The sequence below is a fragment of the Myxocyprinus asiaticus genome, chromosome 10 (assembly GCF_019703515.2).
Source record: "Myxocyprinus asiaticus isolate MX2 ecotype Aquarium Trade chromosome 10, UBuf_Myxa_2, whole genome shotgun sequence".
NCBI lineage: Eukaryota > Metazoa > Chordata > Actinopteri > Cypriniformes > Catostomidae > Myxocyprinus > Myxocyprinus asiaticus.
This window is the reverse complement of record NC_059353.1, coordinates 33,459,805-33,479,233: the sequence shown is the minus strand read 5'-3', so window position 1 is coordinate 33,479,233 and position 19,429 is coordinate 33,459,805. Positions and strand designations below refer to the sequence as shown.

At 37.6% G+C, this 19,429-nt stretch overlaps 2 protein-coding genes across 2 annotated transcripts; both read right to left on the bottom strand.

Moving 5' to 3' along the window:
- Nucleotides 1-4,645: 4,645 nt before the first annotated feature.
- Nucleotides 4,646-10,575, bottom strand: LOC127447581 (ladderlectin-like). Its single transcript, XM_051709531.1, has 6 exons — nt 10,558-10,575; nt 10,362-10,473; nt 5,466-5,551; nt 5,158-5,280; nt 4,856-4,961; nt 4,646-4,713 (listed from the first exon to the last, which is right to left on the bottom strand). Exons 1-6 carry the CDS (start codon nt 10,573-10,575, stop codon nt 4,646-4,648), a joined length of 513 nt encoding a protein of 170 aa, XP_051565491.1.
- Nucleotides 10,576-18,054: 7,479 nt separating this feature from the next.
- Nucleotides 18,055-19,420, bottom strand: LOC127447494 (ladderlectin-like). Its single transcript, XM_051709403.1, has 5 exons — nt 19,351-19,420; nt 18,817-18,902; nt 18,516-18,638; nt 18,263-18,368; nt 18,055-18,122 (listed from the first exon to the last, which is right to left on the bottom strand). The coding sequence occupies exons 1-5, from the start codon at nt 19,409-19,411 to the stop codon at nt 18,055-18,057; spliced, it is 444 nt and encodes a 147-aa protein (XP_051565363.1). The 5' UTR covers nt 19,412-19,420.
- Nucleotides 19,421-19,429: the final 9 nt, after the last annotated feature.

Genomic DNA, 19,429 nt, shown 5'->3' with positions numbered 1-19,429 from the left:
TGATCAAACGATTGCGATCTGCATTTGTCCTGCTGTTTACCAGATATATGCACATATTCTGGTCAAATTTTTTGTTTTCATTGATTTTGTTGCACTAAATAAACATTTACGCATAGTTATGTGGGTATTTAACATTACATTTCAAACATTGTCAGCAGTGTCCTGCAGTGTGACATATATACTTTCTTCCTTTACAACTATGATTTACAAGAGCATTTACTTTTGTGCACTGTAATGGGTAACACTTTACAATACGGTTGTATTTGTTAACACTAGTTAACTACATGAATTAACAGTGAACAATACTTAAAGGGGTCATGTCATGAGGAATCAAATTTTCCTTAAAATTTTGACATACAGTACAAGTGGTCTCTCTACTATAAAAACAAACTGTAAATTTCAGAACTCAAAACTTAATAAAAAAAAAAAAAGCATTTATTGAAACCAAGCTGCAAAATCGCCTCATTCTCTACTTCCGCGACTACCCTACTAGGGGTACATTAATTCATGACTACATCTACAGCGAAAAAACATCAACGCCTACTTAAAAGTGCACTCACTTGGACTTACACTGACACCTAGCTACTTGGATGCGGCATCATTTAAAATCAATAGTTTTCAGAATTCAGATGCCATTGAAGAAATGTATTCACAGTCAGTTATGATTACTTTAATCAATGATCCTAAACTGAGAGAGAGAGCAGGACATAGGTCTACTATGGGCTTACTTTTCCTGAACACCTAAGGGGACTGTTTTTTGATTATTTTTGTATATATTCATGCATTAGACTGAAATCTTTGACCGATTGATATATATCTCAGGCCACTTTTAAAAGACCCGGTGTCAAGTTACAACTCTGAAGAGGAGACTTCCATTCAGTTTCATTCAGCTGCTCTGCCTCTTTTTGTTTTGAGCACAAACATGTCATGTACGCGTTCTTTCGCCCCTCTGCGCTATTTTTAGTTGTTGGTGTATGAAAATGTGCTAGATGGATGTCTTTGACTGTTTTGAAAAGTTTCCAGCAATGTGATGCTGTATGTGTGTGTGTCTAGTTCACACCATGCTTTGGACTATGTTTGTGCGTCATGTGGATGTTTCTTCATCGTAGTTCAGCATGGATTGTATGTTTTTTCGGCTCATGTAAGTGTGGATTACTTGTGAACCAGTCATAATACGATTCAAGCTTTGCAAAGCAACTATTATTGAAGGATGGGTCAGTTAAAAACATTTGGACCTGACGCAAAACAGTAAGTAAACCATTTCATTAATATTTCAAATGTCGTGACTGTTTGATAGTTTATTGTGCCGAGTGTTAACAGTTGTGCTTGAGATGAGCAGTTTAATATATTCGGATGCAATGTGTTGGATGTGCATTATGTGTAATCCCTGAAATGTAATTTTATAATATTGTGGGGTTGTTCATTCTCTTCCAATTGAGTTTAAAACATGGCTGATGTCAAGGGGCTGCATGCTTTTAGCCAATCACAACAGTGGGCATTTATACTGAAGTTTTAAGGAGGTGCTTAGGCCAAAACAGAGCATTTCAGACAGAGGGGCAGAAAGGAAAATGATCATAGATTACTAAATTGTGACAGTTTTGGTTAAAATTTAAATGAACATTAGTGGACCTAATAATAAATCTCTCTCTCTCTCTATATATATATACAAAAAGAGCATTTCATGACCCCTTTAATAATTTTAATGTCAATTTCTACATAAACTAATGCATTTCTAACACTAAAACTTATATACCTATATATACGTATAATGTATGTTAACATGAACAATTGTTTTTCTTTAAAATGTCATTAACAAAGATTAATAAATGCTGTAAAATTATATTGTACATTGTTAGTTCATGATATCTGATGCATTAACTAATGTTAACAAACAGAACATTATTGTAAAGTGTTATCCTGAAAATTGTATACGTGCAGTTTCCATGACCTCATTAATTGAGACACTAGTTTATTTGTACTTCTAGAAAAAGTTAAAAGGTTAAGATTTAAATAAACAGCAAAAAAGAAACGTCCTCTCACTTTCAACTGCTTTTATTTTCAGCAAATTTAACATGTGTAAATATTTGTATGAGATGTTACCCCACTCTTCCACCGAGGCACTTCTAAGTTCCCGGACATTTCTGGGGGGAATGGCCCTAACCCTCACCCTCCGATCCAACAGGTCCCAGACGTGCTCAATGGAATTGAGATCCAGGCTCGTCGCTGGCCATGGCAGAACACTGACCTTCCTGTCTTGCAGGAAATCACACACAGAACGTGCTGTATGGTTGGTGGCATTGTCATGCTGGAGGGTCATATCAGGATGAGCCTGCAGGAAGGGTAACACATGAGGGAGGAGGATGTCTTCCCTGTAACGCACAGCATTGAGGCTGCCTGCAATGACAACAAGCTCAGTCCGATGATGCTGCGACACACCGTCCCAGACCATAAGGGACCCTCCACCTCGATCCCGCTCCAGAATACAGGCCTCGGTGTAACGCTCATTCCTTCGACGATACACGTGAGTCCGACCGTCACCCCTGGTGAGACAAAACCGCGACTCGTCAGAGCACTTTTTGCCAGTCCTGTCTGGTCCAGCGAAGGTGGGTTTGTGCCCATAGGTGACGTTGTTGCAGGTGATGTCTGGTAAGGACCTTTCTGACAACAGGCCTACAAGCACTCAGTCCAGCCTCTCACAGCCTATTGCGGACAGTCTGAGCACTGATGGAGGGATTGTGCGTTCCTGGTGTAACTCGGGCAGTTGTTGTTGCCATCCTGTACCTGTCCCGCAGGTGTGATATTCGGATGTACCTATCCTGTGAAGGTGTTGTTACACATGGTCTGCCACTGCGAGGACCATAAGCTGTCCTTCCTGTCTCCCTGTAGCGCTGTCCTAAGCGTCTCACAGTACGGACATTGCAATTTATTGCCCTGGCCACATCTGCAGTCCTCATGCCTCCATGCAGCATGCCTAAGGCACGTTCACGCAGATGAGCAGGGACCCTGGGCATCTTTCTTTTGGTGTTTTCCAGAGTCAGTAGAAAGGTCTCTTTAGTGTCATATGTTTTTATAACTGTGACCTTAATTGCCTACCATTTGTAAGCTGTAAGTGTCTTAACCATTCCACAGGTGCATGTTCATTAATTGTTTATGGTTCATTGAACAAGCATGGAAAACATTGTTTAAACCCTTTACAATAAAGATCTGTAAAGATATTTGGATTTTAACAATTCTTTAAAATACAGTGTCCTGAAAAAGGACAGTTTCTTTTTTGCAGAGTTAAGAAATGCCGACTCAACAGCACCTAAAATATACACTTTCCTTTATACATTCATGTACATTTTAACCTAACATCTTGTTGGGGAAAAGGTTTTCTTGGATGCATAGTCATCTAACAAGCTATAGAGTGGTTATTTTAGTGCTCTTTATTGAAAAAAAAGAAAATCCACTCATTACGTTTGCAGGGGTTCAGTGGATGTTTTAAAGTTATGACAAGATCAAAAAATAAAAATAATTTCCATACATTGCAATTGTTTGGATAATAAAAACCATGTGGACCAGACATTTGTTCACACAAGTGAGCCTTCAGGGTGACTCAAGATACTGGTGTTCATTTAGGCTTGGACATGTACTATGAATCCATAGCAGCATTATAGCATAGCCATAAAGATAGTCACCTTGTCTTGGTGGGGTCATCTGAACTTTGAAAGCCACTGAATTTATTGGTTCTAAATTCTATGTTTAGATTCAAGATGAAGACCAAAGTGAAGGAGTACATTGGAAACTATTTGATGCAATTTTTCTATAGACTAATGGATTTTAATAACCAAACCTTGAAGACAAGCACCTTGAGCTCGGAGGTTAAGCCATCTGTCACTTCAACTGCATGGTTGAAAAAATTGCATTTAATGGAATTTTTTGTGGACGACAATCCATGGTACAGCAGTGGAAAAAAAAAAAAAAAAAAAAAAAAAACTGGATGAAACCACCCACTATCATGATGCATGGACTTCAAATAATCAGAAAGTTTGCACTAAATGGTTTAGAAACTTGGTTTACAATCAAGTTATTCACAATGCTTCATAGCATTGTAATTTGTGCCCTTATGAAAATACAGTGTACCTTTGTCTCGGCTGTTAGTTTTGCTTAACTTGCGATTCACCACAAAGCTAGTTGGTTCATGGTCAAACTTCCCAAAAGGGAAGTTAATGGGAAACACTTCCAGAACAGAGTTGAAAGTGGGCAGGCACGGTTGCACTTGATTTCAATTGTCATGTTGGCATACAAATACTGGTCTCATTCTGAACGGTTGATTTTCCACTTGCACATGAAACGAGGCAGTACAAAACAAAAAAAAAAAACTGCCCATTTCCCTTTAAGTGGGTATATAATCAAGTCTGTGCGCATGTTAACAACTAACAGTCAGTCTCCATGCTTTAACATTGCATGAAATACATTTTGGGAATTAAATGTCAAGAAACAGGGTTTGATTTAATGCCTTTATAATTTCAAAAGTCTTACAATTCAGGAGAGAAGAATTCACTTTCAATTCACAATGAAATCAAAGATTTCAGAAGAGATGACACAGAATACATGTAGATGCCTGGGAGGACAAAGAGAACCTCTGAAGCACAACAATCTGGGATCACATGCCTTTAGCACAAATATAGCCCATTGAAGTCGAAAAGTTCTCATCATTCCAGCAACGTTTAGCTGTTGGGTAGGATCACAGATTAGGTCTCAAACCAAAATAGGGTACACCCATATAGTCACAGAACATGACATGTTGAACTTGACATCCAATTAATCATCATTGTGAATGGTCAGGATTAAAGCAGCCAAACTATATGCTTACTGGTCCAGTTTATCTCCAAGCAGTTCTCAGTATTGCCACTAGGTTCTGCAGAGCACCAGTTGGTATAGTCAAAGGTGGTCCCATCACTCCACAACCATTTTCCATCCTAATGGGTGGATAGAATGATTAGTGTACCATTTTACTACAGAAAGTAGTTCAGTCACTACAACTCATTAAAAGTCCATTTAAACTATCTTCATTAGAACCTTAGCATACACTTCAGTCTAGCCAGATATACTAGTCTTGTTAGGAAATCACAAGACAACGGTTTGTCATCTCTAGTAAAAAGCAGAATGACTCACTTTTACCCCATCATGACCACCAACCCAACAACGTGCAGAAACAGGCACCAGATCGAGCAGAAATTCATTTTCCACTTGACTTTGCACAGATGCGAGATTCGAATTAAGTCTCTGACAGCTTTTCTAAAAAAAAATAAAGCGTTCTGTTAATGCAAAATCTAATATTCTGGCATAATGCACAACACTTCTACATTCAGTAAATCCTAATAGATACTTATCAAATAGGGACTGGTCCTCAGTATTCCTGCATATTTGCAAACAGAGATTTATTAAAATGATCAACTTCACATTGCTGCAACTAACATCACCTCTGCTGTGATCCAGTCAACTTGCGAAGGGAAGAACTTGTAGCATTTCTTGCCAAAAGGGGTCCATCCAAAGTGGCACTTTTCAGCTACACAGAAGATACACTAAGACTCTTGTAATAATCACAGCCAAGATGTGCACAGAATGAATTTTGCATGGTCTTTAGACCCTTTAGAACCCTCATTAAGCAGGACAATATTGACAAACTATGTCCTATTATTCATCAAAGCTAAAGTCTTGTCAGAACATGTGTATCATACTATAATACTCCATGTACACACACGCATTACATGCAACAGTAGGTTTACATGGTATACCATGTGTATATTGTGTTATACGCATATAGTATGGGTACTGTAAGAAACTGCAAGTGTATTGCAAGGACTCGACATGTGAATAGACAAAACATTGCATTGTTTTGTTGCATGTACCTACATAGAAGACCATCACCTATCATTACACATGTTTAGTAATATGGTAAAGTTAACTTGGAAAAAGCAAATTTTGTATTGCCAAATAAATGCCTTGGATACCTTCTGTAGTCCCCAGAGAAAGTGAACAGAAGAGGAGAAGCAGAAGAGTTCTCATCACCTCCATGATAAATCTGAAAATAAACAGGACAAGTAATATATCTGTACTCACATACTGGAGATTATCAGCAAATAATCAAGATAAACAACAAAATTGCTTGAAGCAGCAAAGTTCTTAAGAATGACACTTACCTGATCTCTTTTTTTTTTTTTTTTTTTTTCAGAGTACAGCCTTCAGAATTTCAAGACTGTATGAAGCTATAAATACACAAAGCAAACATAAACATAACAAGACAACCAATGAAAGACCAGAACTAATAACATGAGAACCAGTGAAAAGACTGAACTAATAAACAGGTTAACAAGACAATAACACATGAACCAATGACAAGACCGGACTGATGAAACACATGAACTGAACATGAACTTCTAACTTCAAAAAGACATGAAATTAAAACACACATCAATGTGACAGTTGCCCATTATGCAAGACAATGATGATAAGCATTCGTTTTAATTTCAAGGGGAAAGTGGTTAATTTGGGGATTTTTTGGGCCATTTTCTACTTGGTTGAAGTAGAGAAAATGTCACATGGATGTGACTTGTATATTTTAGATTAAAAAAATAATCTGCAACTCTGCAGATTATAACAGTCTCAAAAGTTATTTAAGATGCAAAAGCGCATTCACATATATTTTAAATAGCACAAACAGTTGTTCATTTATATGTGCATTTAGTCGCAGATAAAAATGCAGATAGAAAATTAATTTAGTTACAGTGAGGCACTTACAATGTTAATGAATGGCGCCAATTTTTGAAGGCTTTAAAGGCAGAGATGTTTTTGTTATATTTGTATAAAAGCACGTACAATAATAGGTTAGTAAGTGATTTTATCACACTAAAATCATGTTATCATGCATATTGTTTATGTCTTGTGGCTATACTTTTGAAATAGTGAGTATTTTTAATGCTTATGGATTGGCGGATATACAGTGCATTCAGAAAGTATTCAGACCCCTTCATTTGTTTCACATTTTGTTATGCACCTGAGCTAAATTTCAAGAGTTAGAGCAAAGGGTCTGAATAAATCTGTCAATGTGATATTTCAGTTTTTTCTTTTTATAATTTTGCAAAGTTATCAAAAATCTGTTTTTTTCTTTGTCATTATGGGGTATGGAGTGTAGGTTGATGTGAAAAACAATTATAATTTAATGCATTTTAGCATAAGGTTGCAACATTAAAATGTGAAAAAAATTAAGGGGTCTGAATATTTTCTGAATCCACTGTATCTGGTTATATATTATCAAAATTAATCGCAGAAATCGTGCACAGATTTTTATAGCTCCCAAAAAAAAAGAGGAATTGGCTGCCTTTAAACAGGGGCTTAGCTTTCATTTCAAATAGCAAACATGATAGAGGTAAAAACACAGAGTTGAACAGCCAAAATGAAAAATAGCTCTCTGGACACAGCAAATTGTGGCATTCTAACAGTGAGTAGAATGTAAAAAAAGTTCAAATGGTATGCACAGTAATATTGTTATACAGTTTACATTTTTTATACAACCACTGCTGCTAGTATTATATGATTAATCACTCATCAGATGTGTCTATATACAACTTTAATGTCCTCATCAGCATCTTTTTGTACACTGGATTTTATCTGTCCGCCACAGTCTCTGCCATGGCAACCTGGCACAGCATGATTGCACCTTCCACAACTTGCCTCCTACATTTAAAAAAAGTGTTAACATAAATGTGCTTCATGTGGAGGCATCTAAAGTAACTGCTTTTATTCAAGTCAAAAATATAATTTATTATACAAGTTACTTCTGGTCCTCAAATCTGATTGGACAAGAGGCATTCCAGGAGTGCTGATGTCTCAGAATAGAAGCACTCGGACGCTATACTGTTTGCATCACTCCACTTGTGTTCGTGGCATTCTAAACTAAAGTGTTAGAGCAGCACTAATGTGTTAAGTCAAGTCATTTTTATTTGTATAACACTGTGGCAGCGGGGGCGTGGTCAAGCATCTCTCCGGAGAGAGAAAAAGCGGTAAGGGCGCTTACACCTGAGCTAAATTATGTCTAACACCTGTCTCTAATTTCAGTGAGCACGGGGAGAGCGGCATAAATAGAGACACACCGCAAATAGGAGGGAGAGAGAGCCTGGGCACGACAGACCCGAGCAAGAAGCAAAGAGTTTTTATTACAAATGATGAGAGTTTATTTTTGTGAAGCGGTGTGAGATTGTTGATTAACTTTGTGCATAACGCAAAGACTGGCAGACTGTAATTTGTGCTGCAGAGAGAGAGAAAACAAACACTTACCTGAACCAGGAAAGCTGCTTCTTGCCTCCTCTTTACAAACACCTTTCACAACACACATCGTTTCAAAGCAGCTTTACAGAAGATCATGCATTAACAGAAAATGAAACTGTAATATCTATAATGAGTCATCATTGTGTAGTTTGATAAAATGCGACTGTGAATTGTGTTTAAAAATAAGTAATTAAATAATAATTGTATTTATAACCCCAGTGAGCAAGCCGAAGGCAACTGTGGCAAGGAACACAAAACTCCATAAGATGTTAGTTAATGGAGAAAAATAAACTTGGGAGAAACCAGGCTCACTGTGGGGGCCAGTTCTCCTCTGGCTAACATCATGAATATAATGCCAATATTACTTATGTATAGTGCAAGTCATGGTTTAAAATTATTAAACTAATAAGTGTTAAGGGTTAGTGTTTAAACAAAGATTTTGTATGAACTGTAAGATTAATGACTAATGTCTTTGAAGTCCATCCTGGATTAACTGCAGAAGTTCACATAGATGCAATTGTCATTGTTAGTTGGCTGATGAAGGCTTTTGTTGGCAATTAATTGATAGTCTATGTATTCCATTTTAAGAGTGTAGTCCATCATTAGACCGAGGTGATGTAGGCAGAGATCAGTTAAGTGCATCGCAGTTCAACCTGCCCGGTAATTTCGTTGAGGTCTATCTTAAATCCAAGGTTCAGTCAATGGCATATGAAGTAACCCATGTCTTATGGTTGGAGTTGGCATCAGTTCATCCTCTGAAGTTCATCGTAATAGACTGAAGTGATGTTTGGCAGTGACCCAGCAGTGGAGTCCAACATGAAGCAGGAATGGAGCTGGATCCAGCCGGTTCTGGTGACCTCAGGATAGGAGTCCTGAGGTTGAGACAGGGAAACAAATAGAATAATATTAGCATAGTTGCCATTCAATTTATTGCAGAGTTATAGATCACGATCAATGTTTCTGGTTTCTGGTTCCGGCAGACCTAACTAAAGCAGCCTAATTGTGAGTTGATGGATAAATTAGGTGAATGCCTGGCTAAATACTGTATATGTGTCTTTAGTCTAGACTTAAACTGAGTGAGTGTGTCTGCATCTTGACAGTGTTAGGGAGACTATTCCATAGTTTAGGAGGCAAATATGAAAAGGATCTACCTCCTTTTGTGGATTTTGATATTCTAGGAACAATTAACAGGCCAGATTTTTGTGATCGTAATGAACGTGATGGAATATAGCGTGGTAGAAGGTCACTTAAGTACTGCGGAGCTAGACCATTCAAAACTTTGCATGTAGTTAACAGAATTTTAAAATTAATACGAAATTTAACAGGTGTTAAAAGCAGCTAGATGTGTCTTTTCGTGTTTCTCTTTGACATCAAAGATTTTAGCCAGCAGGTGGTGACAACAGACCATTTTTATGTGTTGTGAGCCAGTTAAGTTGACTGAGTCAGTGATGTCAGTCAGGGAGAGGTTTCTTTGAAGTCATCGGCATTGTCTCTCACTCCATGATTGCTCAGATAACTACTACACTACAGCTGGAAAATAGAGTTAAACTAACAGATTCAGCATTAAGGCTTATTACAGCTGAGAGACACAACAGACAAAGTAATCACACATTCTTAAGGTGCTTTCCTACTGGAGTTTCCACATTGAGAGCAGATGTAAACATTTTACATGGCAGAGGAGAGGAGAGGAATGCACCGGCTACCGGGACATACTCAGGGAGGACCCTGCTGGGACAGCTATTTTATAAATAGAGAAAATAGGATGTATTTGACCAAAATACCATTATCTTCAGCAAGCTGACTAACACACGAGGCTGAATCCAGCTTCTTATTCGCCAGCTTCTTATTCACGCTACAACTATAGCTTTACTGTCATCACTGTTTGGGAGTCGCGACGTACGCAGGTAATCGGCAGATCCTGATCTGTGTTGTAAGAAAGCACAAGTGTTTTGTAAAATCTAAACTAGCCCTTTCATATTAATATATTATATTAAATTATAGGATTGTGAACACACATTGACAGGATTTAAGAAATCAAACTGTATTCTTACTGGCCCAGTTTATCTCCAAGCAGTTCTCTGGACCACCATTGTTGTTAGGTTCTGTAGTGTACCAGTTGGTGTAGTCAAAGGTGGTCCCATCACTCCGCAACCATTGGCCATCCTAATAAGTGTAGAGAATGATACTGTACTTAAAATCCATAAAAAGGGTAATTCAGTCATTACACAATAACTTAGTAACTCTTACAAGAAGCTGATTTACCATCTTCATTAGAAACTTAGTTTAAAGCATAAATTTAAGTCTAGCCAGACAAATCAGTCTAATTAGGGCACACAACCTAACTACTATTTTGTCATCCTTTTAAAAGTAGAACAACTTACTTGTTCACCATAATGACCACCGATGTAAGCATGACTAGAAACATTCAGCAGACTCAGCAGAAAATCATTTTCAGCTTTACTATGCACAGATGCAAGATTTGCATCAAGGCTTTGGCTGTTTTCTAAAGAGATTTTTTTTATTTATTTTTTTTAATCTAATCACTTTAGCACAGAGCATAAGTGACATGAATTTTTAACTACTCTTCAATACAGTAATTCCTTAAAGACATTTCTGTCAAACAAGGTATGGTCCCCAATATTCCTGAATTATTTGCAAACAAGGAGTTTTACTTTAAAATGACAAACTTCACATACAAAAATCATGCACAGAATTTGGTAGTCCCCTGTGGCTGAGACAGTGGTACAAAACACAGAGATATTGGCTGCCTTTAAACAGGGGCTTAGCTTTCATTTCAAATAGCAAACCACGATGGAGGAAAAATCACAGAGTTGAACAACAAAAATAGCTCTCTGGACACAGCAAACTGTGGAATTCCAACACTGAGTGTTGTCTCTACACAAACCAAACATAGAAGAATATTATTTAATTTAAGTATTACCGTGCAGCATTCTATTTTAAAATTGCTGAAAGTTTTGTCCACTAGAGAGAAAAAAAGAGTGAGAGAGAAAAATAAATATTTTCAGAAATATGAGATGATAATAATATATAATTTTACAAGGCATACACAGCAATATTGTTATACAGTTTACATTTTTACACAACCAGTGCTATTATATGATCAGTCACTCATCAAATGTGTCTGTTTAAAACTTTAGTGTTCTCTTCGGCGAGAGATTTTTGCATTTTTGCAAACTGGTTTATATGTGTCCGCCACAGTCTCTGTCATGGCAATCTGGCACATTATGATTGCACCTACCACAGCTTGCCCCCAACATTGAAAAAAGTGTTGACATAAATGTATTTAATGTGGTGACATCTAAATTAACTGGTTTTATTCAAGTAAAAAATATTATTTAAAATCACTGAATCAACCTGAACACATTAGGTTACACCAACAAAAAATATTTTAACGGTTGGATCAAGTAAAATTAGCTCCTATAAAAAAAGACAGCACATTCATAAGAAGTTGGTAGTGTAAATGGACTGTATGCAATGAATAAGAAGAATAGAAATATAGACTTATGTTCTTTTGTGCATTAACTGCTTTCTTGTTGAATGTCAGGTATATTAATATAACAGTGACCTATTATTAATCATTTTCATCTACTGACACACAAATCATAGCTATTAACAGTAACTGTATCAGAAACGCATGTCACTTCTTTTATTAAAATTGTATTAATTTATTACTATTAATTAAAAAAATGAATCCAAACATGTTACTCTCTCCAAATTCTTCAGCCCCATTTTGCATTGACTTAAAAATCAGGTGGAAAAATCCCAATATAAATGAGGTCATAAATACAATTATAAATATAAACATTATAATTATATCTGAAAAACAGACCATGACCTAAAGATAGTTTAGCACAAGTCTCATAAATATTTGTTTCTTAAAACCGCTACAAAAGGGACATCATTTGATGTTCCACTGTAATGTCAGAGTTTGGGCATGAGCTTTATTACCAGCTGCTGGTGGAATCTCCAAACTGCAAATGCACATGTTTTTTAAACTTAGCGTAATGACCTATTTCTCAGAAAAATAATAAATTGCGATTTGCTGCACTTCATTAACATACAGTACACCCACAGATAGCGCAAACTCTCCCACCCACGGCCACTTTCGCATTGTGCTGGCACGAAAATTGCGCTTAGAATTAGCGCTTTCGCGAAAATTAGATAAGACGTAGCACACAGTCATAGCATGTAGAGCCCATTCTGTAAAATGAATTGATGTTAAGTTGATTTAAGAAATACATTTTTTAGACCACATTTTTATAACTAATACATATTGACCCTTTTGCACGTACGATCATTGTGATTACATAGGCTGGGCTCAGAGGCGTGTGATCAAACGATTGCGATCTGCATTTGTCCTGCTGTTTACCAGATATATGCACATATTCTGGTCAAATTTTTTGTTTTCATTGATTTTGTTGCACTAAATAAACATTTACGCATAGTTATGTGGGTATTTAACATTACATTTCAAACATTGTCAGCAGTGTCCTGCAGTGTGACATATATACTTTCTTCCTTTACAACTATGATTTACAAGAGCATTTACTTTTGTGCACTGTAATGGGTAACACTTTACAATACGGTTGTATTTGTTAACACTAGTTAACTACATGAATTAACAATGAACAATACTTAAAGGGGTCATGTCATGAGGAATCAAATTTTCCTTAAAATTTTGACATACAGTATAAGAGGTCTCTCTACTATAAAAACAAACTGTAAATTTCAGAACTCAAAACTTAATCCCCAATGCAATAAAAGCATTTATTGAAACCAAGCTGCAAAATCGCCTCATTCTCTACTTCCGCGACTACCCCTGGTCACTAGGGGTACATTAATTCATGACCACATCTACAGGGAAAAAACATCAACGCCTACTTAAAAGTGCACTCAGTAACTTTTGTCTTTGTGTCTTCTTGGAGTTACACTGACATCTAGCTACTTGGATGCAGCATCATTTAAAATCAATAGTTTTCAGAATTCAGATGCCATTGAAGAAATTTTGTATTCACAGTCAGTTATGATTACTTTAATCAATGAGTCAAATAAAGGATGGTTACTGAGATAGTAGTATTTGGCTGGTCATGTGATTCTAACATGGCTGCCCCCATGTGCAGGACATAGGCCTACTATGGCCTCACTTTTAACGTAAGTGGTCATCATTTCCTACATATATTGCAAAATTACAATTCATGTCTTCAGGAGTTAAACTTTTTTTAATGAGAAAAAAATTTCTGAGTGCACCTTTATAATCATTGTCCCCACACACTGGTGCTTCAGTTCCTAAACTGAGAGAGAGAGCAGGACATAGGTCTACTATGGCCTTACTTTTCCTGAACACCTAAGGGGACTGTTTTTTGATTATTTTTGTATATATTCATGCATTAGACTGAAATCTTTGACCGATTGATATATATCTCAGGCCACTTTTAAAAGATCCGGTGTCAAGTTACAACTCTGAAGAGGAGACTTCCATTCAGTTTCATTCAGCTGCTCTGCCTCTTTTTGTTTTGAGCACAAGCATGTCATGTACGCGTTCTTTCGCCCCTCTGCGCTATTTTTAATTGTTGGTGTATGAAAACATGTGCTAGATGGATGTCTTTGACTGTTTTGAAAAGTTTCCAGCGATGTGATGCTGTATGTGTGTGCGTCTAGTTCACACCATGCTTTGGACTATGTTTGTGCGTCATGTGGATGTTTCTTCATCGTAGTTCAGCATGGATTGTATGTTTTTTCGGCTCATGTAAGTGTGGATTACTTGTGAACCAGTCATAATATGATTCAAGCTTTGCAAAGCAACTATTATTGAAGGATGGGTCAGTTAAAAACATTTGGACCTGACGCAAAACAGTAAGTAAACCATTTCATTAATAAATATTTCAAATGTCATAACTGTTTGATAGTTTATTGTGCCGAGTGTTAAAAATTGTGCTTGAGATGAGCAGTTTAATATATTCGGATGCAATGTGTTGGATGTGCATTATGTTTAAACCCTGAAATGTAGTTTTATAATATTGTGGGGTTGTTCATTCTCTTCCAATTGAGTTTAAAACATGGCTGATATCAAGGGGCTGCATGCTTTTAGCCAATCACAACAGTGGGCATTTTTAAGGAGGTGCTTAGGCCAAAACCATGCGTTTCAGACAGAGGGCCAGAGAGGAAAATGATAATACATTACTAAATTTTGACAGTTTGGGTTAAAAACTGTTTTTTTTTTTTTTTTTACATTAGTGGACCTAATAATAAATCTCTCTCTCTCTCTATATAAAAAGAGCATTTCATGACCCCTTTAATAATTTTAATGTCACTTTCTACATAAACTAATGCATTTCTAACACTAAAACTTATAAACCTATAAATATGTATAATGTTAACATTAATGCAATATGAACTAACATGAACAAAAAATGAACAATTGTATTTCTATAAAATAACATTAACAAAGATTAATAAATGCTGTAAAGTTATATTGTTCATTGTTAGTTCATGATACCGAATGCATTAACTAATTGTAACAAGCAGAACCTTATTGAAAAGTGTTATCCTGAAAATTGTATACATGCAGTTTCCATGACCTCATTAATTGAGACACTAGTTTATTTGTACTTCTAGAAAAAGTTAAAAGGTTAAGATTTAAATAAACTCAGCAAAAATCCTCTCACTTTCAACTGCTTTTATTTTCAGCAAATTTAACATGTGTAAATATTTGTATGAACATAAAGATTCAAAGATATAAACTGAACAAAGTTTCACAGACATGTGACTAACAGAAATGGAATAATGTGTCCCTGAACAAAGGGGGGGGGGGCTGCACCAGATTTGCCAGTTCTTGCTGTGAGATGTTACCCCACTCTTCCACCAAGGCACTTGCAAGTTCCTGGACATTTATGGGGGGAAATGACCCTAGCCCTCACCCTCCGATCCAACAGTTCCCAGACGTGCTCAATGGAATTGAGATCCAGGCTCTTCGCTGGCCATGGCAGAACACTGACATTCCTGTCTTGCAGGAAATCACACACAGAACGTGCTGTATGGTTGGTGGCATTGTTATGCTGGAGGGTCATGTCAGGATGAGCCTGCAGGAAGGATACCACATGAGGGAGGATGTCTTCCATGTAACGCACAGCATTGAGACTGCCTTTAATGACAACAAGCTCAGTCCGATGATGCTGCGACACACCACCCCAGACCATGAGGGACCCTCCACCTCCAAATCGATCCCGCTCCAGAGTACAGGCCTCGGTGTAACGCTCAGTCCTTCGTACGATAAACGCGAGTCCGACCGTCACCCCTGGTGAGATAAAACCACGACTCATCAGAGCACTTTTTGACAATCCTGTCTGGTCCAGCGAAGGTGGGTTTGTGCCCATAGGCAACGTTGTTGCTGGTGATGTCTGGTAAGGACCTGCCTTACAGCAGGCCTACAAGCCCTCAGTCCAGCCTCTCTCAGCCTATTGCGGACAGTGAGCATTTATGGAGGGATTGTGCATTCCTGGTGTAACTCGGGCAGTTGTTGTTGCCATCCTGTACCTGTCCTGCAGGTGTGATATTCGGATGTACCGATCCTGTGAAGGTGTTGTTACACATGGTCTGCCACTGCGAGGATGATCAGGTGTCCTTCCTGTCTCCCTGTAGCGCTGTCTTAGGCGTCACACAGTACGGACATTGCAGTTTATTGCCCTGGCCACATCTGCAGTCCTCATGCCTCCATGCAGCATGCCTAAGGCACATTCACGCAGATGAGCAGGGACCCTGGGCATCTTTCTTTTGGTGTTTTTCCAGAGTCAGTAGAAAGGTCTCTTTAGTGTCCTAAGTTTTTATAACTGTGACCTTAATTGCCTACCGTCTGTAAGCTGTAAGTGTCTTAACGACCGTTTCACAGGTGCATGTTCATTAATTGTTTATGGTTCATTGAACAAGCATGGAAAACATTGTTTAAACCCTTTACAATAAAGATCTGTAAAGTTATTTGGATTTATACAAAATTATCTTTAAAATACAGTTTCCTGAAAAAGGGACGTTTCTTTTTTTGCTGAGTTTAGTTAAGAAATGCTGACTCAGCATGGCACCTAAAATATACACTTTCCTTTATACATTCATGTACATTTTAACCTAGCATCATCTTGGTTAAAAGTTTTCTTGGATGTATAATTTGTCATCTACCAAGCTATAGAATGGTTATTTTTTTAGTGCTTTCTCTTTATTGAAAAACTCCACTCATTATGTTTGCAGGGGTTCTGTGGATGTTTTAAAGATATGACAAGATTAAAAAAATGTGGGGGTCCATTTTCATGATTTTGCCTAGGGCCCCACATACCCACAGGCTGGCCCTGCTTCAATCCCAAGGAAGAAAAACCTGAAAGTTCTAAATAAAAGCATCAGACAAATGCATACATGTATAGTCTCTCGCTCTATACCATGAGACCTAAAATGAGAACTATATACCATAAGAGCAATATTCGGTGTATCAACAATTTATGTGTCCTTTTTTGAATGGTCAGAAATTTATATAACGCATTTGTGCACTAGTCCTATTGTGCAAGACACAGTTTCATGAAGGTGCACATAATGTTCGCTTGATTTATGTAGTTATGTTTTTCCATACATTGCAATTGTTTGGATAATAAAAACCATGTGGACCAGACATTTGTACACACAAGTGAGCCTTCAGTGTGACTCTAGATACTTGGGTGTTCATTTAGGCTTGGATATGTACTATGAATCCATAGCAGCATTATAGCATAGCCATAAAGATAGTTGCCTTGTCTTGGTGGGGTCATCTGAACTTTGAAAGCCACTGAATTTATTGGTTCTAAATTCTGTTTAGATTCAAGATGAACACCAAAGTGAAATAAACGGAGTACACTTATTGGAAAAATAATTTGTGGAGATGCAATTTTTCTATAGGCTTATGGATTAATAACTAAACCTTGAAGACAAACACTTTGAGCTCCAAGGTTAATCCATCTGAAGTCATTTCAACTGCATGGGAAAAAAAAAAAAAAAAAAAACTGGATGAAACCCACTATCATGATGCACTGACGTCAAACTGATCAGAAAGTTTGTACTAAAAAGTTGCTAAACTTCAGCTTTAACCAATTGAGTTATTCACAATGCTTCATGGGATTGTAATTTGTGCCCTCATGAAGGTGCAGTGTTATACCATTGTCTCTGATGTTAAAGTACTTTTGCTTCAAATCAATTTTGAATGTGAGTCACCTCAAAACTAGTTGGTTCATGGTTAAGAACTTGCCAAAGGAATTATTAAGGGAGGTCAATGGGGAAACACTTCCCGAACAGACACAGCTGAAAGTGGGCAGGCACGGTTGCACTCGAGTTCCATGGTCATGTTGGCATTCAGAATGAGACCAGTATTTGTATGTTTGATTTCCCACCAGCACATGAAGGCAGTGCAATAAACCCCCCCCCCCCCCAAACACTATAGCCTGCATAACTTTCCATTTCCCTTATAAGTGGGTACAGGAGCAATTTGTGCTCATGTTAACATAACAGCCACAGTCTCCATACTTTAACACTGCATTGTCAGCTTTTTTTTACAATGCTTTTATTGATTTGAGGGTTTCAAAGAGTAGTTTTACAATTCAGGAGAGAGGAGTTCACTTTCAATTCACAATGAATCAGAAAGACTTAAATGACAACCAGAATACATGTAGATGCCTGGGAGGACAAAGAGAACCTCTGAAGCACAACAATCTGGGATCACATGCCTTTAGCACAAATATAGCCCATTGAAGTCGAAAAATTCTCATCATTCCAGCAACGTTTACCTGTTGGGTAGGAAGATCACGATTAGGTCTCAACCAAAATAGGGTACACCCATATAGTCACAGAACATGACATGTTGAACTTGACATCCAATTAATCATTGTGAATGGTCAGGATTAAAGAAGCCAAACTATATGCTTACTGGTCCAGTTTATCTCCAAGCAGTTCTCAGTATTGCCACTAGGTTCTGCGGCGCACCAGTTGGTGTAGTCAAAGGTGGTCCCATCACTCCACAACCATTGTCCATCCTAATGGGTGGATAGAATTATTAGTGTACCATTTTACTACAGACTCCAGAAGGTCGTCACTACAACTCATTAAAGTCAGATAAAGGAGTCTGGTTAGGAATCACCACAAAACCGTTTGTTATCTCTAGTAAAAGCAGAATGACTCACTTCTACCCAATCATGACCGCCAACCCAACAACGTGCAGAAACAGGCACCAGACTGAGCAGAAGTTCATTTTCCACTTGACTTCGCACAGATGCGAGATTCGAATTAAGTCTCTGACAGTTTTTCTACGAAGACACATTCAGTTAATGCAAAATCTAATTCTGGCATAATGCACAACATTTCTACATTCAGTAAATCCTAATAGACATGTCATAGGGACTGATCCTCAATATTCTTGCATTTATTTGCAAACAAGGATTAATCAAAATCCTCAACTTCACATGGCTGCAACTAACACATCACCTCTGCGGTGATCCAGTCAACTTGCGAAGAGAAGAATTTGTAGCATTTTTCGCCAAAAGGGGTCCATCCAAAGGGGCACTTTCCAGCTACACAGAAAATACGCTTTAGGACTCTTGTAATGGTCACAGCAAAGATGTTTTGTGCAGAATGAGTTTTGCATGGTCTTTAGACCCCTCATTAAATCAAACTACATCCTGTTATTCATCAAAAAGCTACAGAAGTTGTCAGAACGCAGGATGATCATTATGCATCATACTATAATACTCCATGTACTACTTGTATACATAAGTGTGCAACAGTAAACTGACACTATACCGTGTATATTGTGGGTTAGGTGCATATTGCAGTTTCTTACAAGACCCATACTAAAAGTGTATTGCAAGGACTTGACATGTCTTGTCATCACAACACTGCGTTGTTTTGCTGCATGTACCCAAGTGTAAGACGGTCACCTGTCACTAGGTGTTTAGTAATGTGGCAAAGTTAATGGATTTGGAAAAGAGATTTGTATTGCCAAATAGATGTCTTGGATACCTTCTGTAGTCCCCAGAGAAAGTGTACAGAAGAGAAGCAGAAGAGCTCTCATCACCTCCATGATAAATCTGAAAATAAG